This window comes from Capsicum annuum, chromosome 5 (genome assembly GCF_002878395.1).
Source record: "Capsicum annuum cultivar UCD-10X-F1 chromosome 5, UCD10Xv1.1, whole genome shotgun sequence".
Lineage (NCBI taxonomy): Eukaryota > Viridiplantae > Streptophyta > Magnoliopsida > Solanales > Solanaceae > Capsicum > Capsicum annuum.
Window position 1 is genome coordinate 2967143 of NC_061115.1, and position 8940 is coordinate 2976082.

At 35.1% G+C, this 8940-nt stretch overlaps 1 protein-coding gene across 1 annotated transcript; it reads right to left on the reverse strand.

Moving 5' to 3' along the window:
- Positions 1-107: 107 nt before the first annotated feature.
- Positions 108-3948, reverse strand: LOC107870150 (mediator of RNA polymerase II transcription subunit 4). The gene is made up of 2 exons (XM_016716583.2): positions 3646-3948; positions 108-1734 (listed from the first exon to the last, which is right to left on the reverse strand). The coding sequence occupies exon 2, from the start codon at positions 1722-1724 to the stop codon at positions 528-530; it is 1197 nt and encodes a 398-aa protein (XP_016572069.1). The 5' UTR covers positions 1725-1734; positions 3646-3948; the 3' UTR covers positions 108-527.
- Between the last annotated feature and the right edge of the window lie 4992 nt (positions 3949-8940).

Genomic DNA, 8940 nt, shown 5'->3' on the forward strand with positions numbered 1-8940 from the left:
TTGTGTATAATTTGATGTAATCTACGAAAATGAATTGTGTCATACTTGTTTGTCACCTATATATTCATTCAACCAAGATACGAGATAACTGAATTGACAGATAGTAATACACATTGAAAAATAAAAAGTTATGCGATAACTAACTAAAACTAAGAGGAGCGGAGGCGGCTAGCCCCTTTCTCTCCCATACAAAGCACGACAACACTCAAAATTTACTCAGCAATAGGTGATAAGTTAGCAGCCAACCGGCAGAGCATCAAGACTTTGATACAAGTTACAACCATAGGAGAACGACACCCCAAAAGGTAGCTATTACGGTGGGAGAGCCCAAGGCTATATAAGCCTCACATTAGCTCCCCATTTAACCGATGTGGGACCCAAGTCCCCATAGAAATACAGGCGATCAGTTACATAAAACAGCTAACCATTTCAATTTTCACTAATAGAGCTAGCTAGCCTCATTAGCAGTAGAATGACTACTATCATGATCGATATCATCAAGCTGCACATGTTGAACTATAACCAGATCAATCTTCACTATCAGAACTGGCATCGTCAGAACTATAATCGCTACTATCATCCTCAATATCAAGCTGCACATGCCGAACTTGTATTGGTTCTGGCATTCTTGGCAGTCCTGCAGGAGGTACTGGTCGTCCTGGTGCTTCCTCGGCCTTTGGTGGAAGTGAAAGGGAATCCATAGGAGGGAGTGCAATTGGATCGCCAGGCTTCCATCCAGGTGGAGGAAGTGGGAGGTCAGTGGGCAACTCGACAGGCATACCTGGTTTCCATCCAGATGGCACTACGATATTTGGAGGGACGAGGCCCGGAATTGCTGAAAGATTGGCAAGTGGATTAGTTTCTGCAAGAGGTTCAATGAGTGGCTCAACAATCTTCTTGGCTTCATCTGCTTTAGGTAAACCAACATCAAGATCAGCAAAGTTGTATAACTGAGATGCACGCATTTGCTCGTCCTGTGGAGCTGGAGGAAGTGCTCCCCGAAGAGATGCCAGTCCAGCACCAAATTCAGGTGGTGCAAAAGTAGTGTAACTTATCCTATGAGCATATGACAATATGTCAGATAATTTCAACCGAGATGCCACAGTTGTTGCTGAAGATTCTTCGGTATCATTTTCCAACTTAGTCCGTTTGGGACGACAATAAGTAGAGTAATCATCAACAAGCATGTCGAGGACACACTCAGTTTCTTTGAGTTTGTTAGCAAAAGCAAGAATTGAAGAATCTTTTGACCTAACTTCGCGAGTGACTTTCTGCTTCTCGTCTTGAAGATCAAGAATTTCTTGCAGCTCTGCAACTGCTTCAAACAGCTGCGTCTGAAGAGAAGTAAACACAGAGAGGATTTCTTTTGATGATGAAGGGCAGGAATCTTGTGGAACCGGCGCCGCAGGAGGCAGAAACGAAGGAAGAGAGCCTCGAAAAGCACTAAGCCAATGGGACCGGTTAGGTGAGACTTCAAAGAGTCTTGAAGCAAGAGACGCCATTTGAATGAGAAGAGACTGGGCTCTGGAGAGAGGTGGGAGAAGAGGGAGGAGTGTCGATGAGGTGGTAGGGGTAGTTAATATATTTGCCTGTTGATGAGGTTGCGACACTTGCGAGGAGAACTTAGGAGCAGGGTTTGGGTTCTGAAGAGACGGTGAACTGGGAGTTGGCAGGCCCAGCCGGGCTGGCGATTGCAAAAGTTGGTGTGGAACATTCTGTAACATCTTCACAACCCTGGGGTGAAATATCAGAAAAGGCAAAAAAGAAATGTCAATGAACAACCTTAGCAAGGAAACACATACTAACAAACTACAGAAAGAACAAATCCTTTTATTGCATTCCACCAAAAGATGGAGAGAGACGCACGGGGAGAGGGACACAGACATAAGCTTATGATATGTACGAAAGAGGAGAAAAGACTTCCAAAATCCAAAAATATAGGTTAACCCATTAAGTAGGTAAAATGGTTCATATAACGAATATATGAATGATCCAATTAGCATAAAACAATACTTTTAGGACCATGCAATCATTTCCTTATTTCACCGAAAACAAGTATTCATAGAAAACTTAACCAAATAAGCTTTGCATCAGCGTGCAGCATCACAGGAAACTGTGCTGACTTCATGCACATGTTATAAGAAAAAATGGCTACTGATTACTAGCTAAAAAGGAACAAGTAATGCAGAAGGAAAGAAGAAAACATGTTAATCTCATTACTTGTACCGAAGTACTTTTTTCGAATTGTTTAGAGGGGTGAAGGGAGCAGTGAGGTTAAAATAAAGCGACCTGGTAGAATAGAAGCTCACTTGATTTCAACTGATTCAGGGAACATTTCGGTTATATCTATTGCCTCATTATAAATGTCTCCCATATATCTGTCTTTAAGTAGCGAGAATAAGGATTAATCTAAACGCTTAAGTAGGGCAAATACCGTCTACTCAGTTTAATTATGTCTACCCTCAAACCCTTTTCAATAGAAAAATGTTTAGAATAAGACCAAACAAGGAGTAGCATTACCTGTACTGATACCAAGTCAAAAAAAGAAGAAGGTATATGAGAAAACACTAAACTACAGGGTCATATCAAGCGCGTCATAGAACTTACCAGAATATACACCTCTACAGTTCTACCAGTCCTTTCTACAAAGTACTAGGCACTAACATAACATTCGTGACTAAAATGCTTAAGCAAAATAAATATGTAATTTATTCAATAAGGACCCTTCTGACTTGATGCAAAAACAGGATCTGTAACGGTATAAATGCTTAAGCAAAATAAATATGTAATTTATTCAATAAGGACCCTTCTGACTTGATGCAAAAACAGGATCTGTAACGGTATAAAACAGCACGCACAAAGGATAAAAGTTATCTGTACTGCCACCATGGAAACAAAAAAAAAAGGAAGAAAGAACACACATACAAGAACATGTCATCTAAAAACAGAAAAGTATTAAAAAAATCAGGAAGATGGGAAGTTTTTAACTGGTAAAGCTAATGCACAAACATGATACATGATTCATTGCAACTCTTTCTGCTTTCCCAACCCCCAACCCCCCACCCACCCCCAACCCTCCCTCTATTTTCTCCCTTCCCACTGTTTAACTCTTTAGCCTAAGTATGTTTCATCATTAGGATGGACAAGATTAGAAGAGACTTTTTCCTGCTATTATCTTCCACCTAACTGAGACTTGTGCTCAAAATAATAACCACAAAAGGTTAGTTACTAAAAGGTTTATGGGTTCCACAGCTAGAACCCAAACCTCGTAGTCACGTGACAACAACTTTACCAGTTACCCCAAAACTCACAAAAGGAAAAATAAGAACCCTTTTTTTACCATTTCATTTTAATTTACTCAAACAAACAGGAAGTACTAAAATTAATAGAATCAAAATGAGAGAAATTTCAAGAATTTCTAGAAATTTCAGGGTATTTACTGTACACTAAATTAAAGAATTTCTGAAAAAAAAAAGGAAAAATAAAGAATCCCTTTTTTCACATCATTTTTAATCTACTCAAACAAACAGTAAGTAATAGAATCAAAATAAGAGCAAATTCAATAATTTCTACAAAATTCTCAGCTTTTACGGTACACTAAATTAAAGAATTTCTGGAAAAAGAAAAACAGAGAGTAGAAAAAACCTGCTAGATTGAACGGAAAACGGGCTACGGGGAAATTGAAAAATTGTTAGGGTTTGGAATTTTGAGAAGGAAGCAAAATTAGGGCAAATTAATTTTCCCCCAATTTATCGGGTTTGTAGATGTAGCGGGTCAGTATAACTACTCGGGTTAAACCGCCGGTTCACCACCCCTTAGGGCCTAGAGGTTTATGTTAGTAAAAAACATGAAAATACACGTCTAGTGTAATTCTATGAAAGGACGGATCGTGGGAGGATAGAGTACACATAAGTTATATCGCTACCTAAAAGGTGAATTAGAGAAATTATTTCTGATATATCATCGGTGCAATACTATATATGTAAATAGTTGTCCACATTGTTCAGGAATGTGCTTGTATTGTCGCGTAATGCGATGATGTGAAGCAACATGAGCCCCCTCTCACTGCATGTGGCTGATGCAAGCACATCATGCTGAATTTATTTTTAGGGTCAATTTTAAATTTTAAAAAAGAGAAAGAGTCTACAGTCGTGACTACCGTTGCTGCAATTTTCTAAGGTTAATTTTAAGTCCACTACTGCAACTTCTTCTTCTTCTTCTTCTTCTTCTTCTTCTTCTTCTTCTTCTTCTTCTTCACTGCTTCACTTCAATAATGCGCTCGCATCGCTTCATGCTTCACTAATGCGTGATGCGGAGGCATGTCATTTTTTTTTGCATCACGCTTCTTAAAACACTGGTTGTCCACAATAGTTAACTAATTAAATGAATGAGACGAGAATGCGTGTTAACTTCGTTAGTTTAGCTGCAATAACCGTAGATAGAACTGTCAAAATGGGCTAGCCCAACCCAACCCAACCCAACCCTAGTGGGTTGGAAAGTTAAACGAGTTAGGATGGGCTAGCCCTTTTAACTAAAGGGACTTTAACCTAGCAACCCAACACACCCCTAATCGGGCTATGGGTTGGGGCAACCTGCTTTTTAAAAATAATAAAAGTAATCCAAAATATGATAAATGAAAATATTGTAAGTACTAGACAATCATCAACTTTTAGTATGCACATCTAGACATGTCAGTTCGTTTTCATTGTAGCAATTAATTACTTCAATTTACAAAATAATCATTTAGACAGCTTCAAGATTTATGTGTCACATCACTTCTTATGACTTATTTGGTTTACTTCTTCGTATGAGTAAGCACATCCAGACACGCAAGTTCATTCTCATTGTGTCGATTAATTACTTCAATTTACGAAATGATCATTTAGGCAGTTTCAAGATTTATGTGTCATGTTACTTCTTATGACTCCTTTGGTTTACTTCTTCGTATGAGTATGCACATCCAAATACGTCAGTTCATTCTCATTGTGTCGATTAATTACTTCAATTTACGAAATGATCACTTAGACAACTTCAGGATTTATGTGTCATGTCACTTATTATGACTCCTTTCGTTTACGTTTTTCTATGAGCATGCTCATCTAGACATGTCAGTTCATTTTCATTCTGTCGATTTATTACTTCAATTTACAAATGATCATTTAGACAACTTCAAGATTTATGTGTCACGTCACTTTTTATGACTCCTTTCGTTTACTTCTTCATATGTGTATGCACATCTAGACACGTCAGTTTATTCTCATTGTGTCGATTGATTACTTCAATTTACGAACTAATCATTTAGACAACTTCAAGATTTAGGTGTCACGTCACTACATTTTCATTTTAATATAGCGCCTACTAGTTTTTAGCATGCTATAGGCATCTTATTGATACTTTAGTTGCAATTAGCTCGTGGCGTTTACTGTAATAAGTAGAGAAAGAATGTTTATCTACAAATTTCATGGGAAAATTCTAATATGATTAAGATAGTAAATACAGATATACACAAAGTAGTAAGATCATAACAGAAGAGAACCTAAATTTGAAGAATAGAATATTGCATTAAGCAAAAGCAACAAGTACTAAACAATTTAGTTAAAGCAACTTTTTGAACTCACAAATAAATTTAAAGGAGCTTACGAGCCATTTCAAACAAACACTACAAACTTTCAAAAAAATTAGTATCAACTAAAGGATGAATAAAAAATAAATAGATAGTTATAAAAAATTGACAAAATCCTAACTCTAACAAATAAATGACAAAAAGGCCCACGGGCTGGCCTCTGAGGCTATCGGATTAGGCCCCTGAGGCCAACATACCATTTCAACGGGACTTATAAGACTCATTTCTAAATAGGTTGAAAAATTTAGTCCAACCCCACTTAAGTAAGGGTTGTGTTCGGCCGGGGCCAAGCCCATTTTAACAACAGTTCCCCCTACAAAGCTCTATCTAACTCTACATGCGCCCCTTTGCACATGTAACATCCTCCTCCCTCCTTTTTTATTTTGTTAAAAGAAAAAAGTTTAATATAATTAATATTGTATTTGATACGAAAGAAAATATTTTCATGAGAAAATTTTTAGCATAAAATACATTTATGAAAATTTTTAGCATATATATATATATATATATATATGAAAACTTTTAAGGAATTTATTGTTACAGAATGGAAGAAGTAATGCACTCGATCATTAACATTAAAAAAGATTTTATCTCTTTTTTTCATTGAGTCTGGATAAAAAAAAAAAGAAAAAATCTTGAGCATTCAACCCGACAAAACAACTCAAAAGATAAAGAAATATAATTAATGAAATATAATTAATTTCTTCATGCATGTTACAAGCTCCAAATTCCATTTGCATATACATATATGAAAATTGTCGAGTCTATCTTCTCTAAATCTTAATAAATATAGTTACTTGATATTTATTCCCGCACGTATTAAAAATCCTAATTTAAATCGATTAGCATGTATGCTTCCTGTAAAAATAAAAGCACATAATGATGAACCTAATTGATTTATGATATGACCAAAAAAGAAAGCACCAAAATATGTGATGAATTATATAACAAACAAACAACTTTGCTCTCTTTTGTTTTGTTCAACCAATTTCTCCCATACCACCAAAGAATGTGGCGCAGTGGATGTGGCTGCTCCTCCCTTAATTAGAAGTCTCGAATTTGAGCCTTGGGTATGAAAAAATCCTTGGTAAGGAGCGCTACCCTCCGAATGGGGTCCTATCCGACACAAATCTGAATTAGTCAGGCTCCAATGCGGGTACCGAATGAAAACAAAAAAAACAATTTCTCCCATTATTGCTACCACAATATAAGGGAATTGCCTTTTCTATCTTGGTTTCATTTCATTGGCATCTTTGTTATTTTTGGGTGGACATAATAATAATAATAATAATAATAATAATAATAATAATAATAATAATGATAATAATAATAATAATGATAATAATAATAATAATATAATAATAATAATAATAATAATAACAACAACAATAATAATAATAATAACAATAATAACAATAACAATAATAATAACAATAATAATAATACTAATACTAATAATAATAATAATATTCATACCGAATGAACTTGAACTTGCAATGTTTGAGGCTATAAGCCGTTGATTACCGATTTGGACGAGGACATTTTCTCGGCCTCTGTTTGAGGTTGTTTTTCCTCATCCCCTTCCCCTATAGGAGGAACTGGACCCCTGGGATGCCGTCCTATATTGGAATAAAGAAAATATTAGATTAGATATTCACGAGTAAGAAAGTTGGGTAGACTATTATCTGAACCTTTCAAATATTCGATTTCAAAATCAAATGGAGCCAACGAAGCTCAAGTAAGGACTGAATCGCTTCAAATGATATTTCAGGAACATTTACAAGCAAAGCATAAACTACAGAAAGAGTTTTAATTCAAAACGGGTCCAAAACACAGCCCTTAATGCCCTTCTGGCTAACAGGCCTTTCCATTAAACCTCCGGCATGAAGCCTGAATTAAACCTATTACTGTAAGTCTATGTATTGCAAACTTAATATCATTTGGATGATTTGATTCTTATTTGAATAACGTATGTCATATTATACTAATAACATAGTCCTGCTATAGTTCAACACTAATTATTTAGCCCTATCATTAGGCTAAGAACAACTAAAGAAATTCAAAATTAAATTATACCTTACTACGGAAGGATGTGCTCAAAACCGAAAGATTTTATTTCAAACTTCAGAATATTAAAACAGAGAGTGGTTGAGAGAGTAATAGAGAGAGTTGGTTTTAAAAATTTTGTCCTCTACAAAATAAAAATGAGCTCCTTATATAATGGATGCTCTAAACAAAAGAAAAAATAATAAATGGTCTTTACTTTTCACAATTGGCCTTTACTATTCATAAATGACCTTTACTTTTCTGAAAGTTAGTGGCTTTTACTGTTTGCTTTTTCAAAAGTTGTGTGCCATCATAGCTGTCTCCCTCATAATACCATTAGTGGTGGGGTCCTCCATTATTTCATTTTTTCGCTTTACCTAATATTATGGTCTAAGAATCTTACCAAGTAATTTTGGAGACTAGGTATCAGAGCCAAGTAGTAGTAGTAGTAATAATAATAATAAGTTTCTTTATAAGGTAATTATGTCATGTAATTTTTTGTTTGTTGATAGCAAGTTAATATTAAATTCACTATAAGTTAGTAGCTTTAGAACCACTGAATCTCAAAAAGCGAAATATAACAACCATATAAAAGGCGAGATAGTGAATTTCATGAAATATTTCAATTCCTGAATATCGTCTTTACTTCAATAGTTGTTTCGACACAATCTAAAGAATAAATATTATCTATTTTGTTTTTAACATTAGATACGATCAAACTTCTTTACAATAATTATTTTCTGTAATAATATTTCCCTCAAGTTTTTCTGTTGGAATCAATTTTCTTAGTTTTTTATTCGGTGATTCGTATTCCACATCAAACCGGACTCATTCAGATCCGCGTTATGTAGGATCTATTCTGGGAAAACATATATCCTCTACCAAAGATTTTTTCGTAGTATCTATGTGCTCGAAGCTTGAACCTCTAGTTAAGAGAAACGCAACTTCATCCGCAACACTACATATTTTAATGGTAGATTTTGTATTATGTTTTATTAGTATTCTCTATAATAAAACTTCGCGATAACAAATAAAAATATAATTATCCAAACAAACAATCAATTTTTATAACTTTTTTGTTTGATGATTCGTATAAGCATTATAGTCGGACTCATTCAAATTCGCGTTGTGTAAGATCTATTATGGAGAAACATATATTCTCTATCAAAGATTTTTTCAGCGTACTCAATATGTTCAAAGCCAAAATTTCAGTTAAGCAAAATACAACTTCATTCGTTGCACCACATCTTTTAATGATAGATTTTTATATT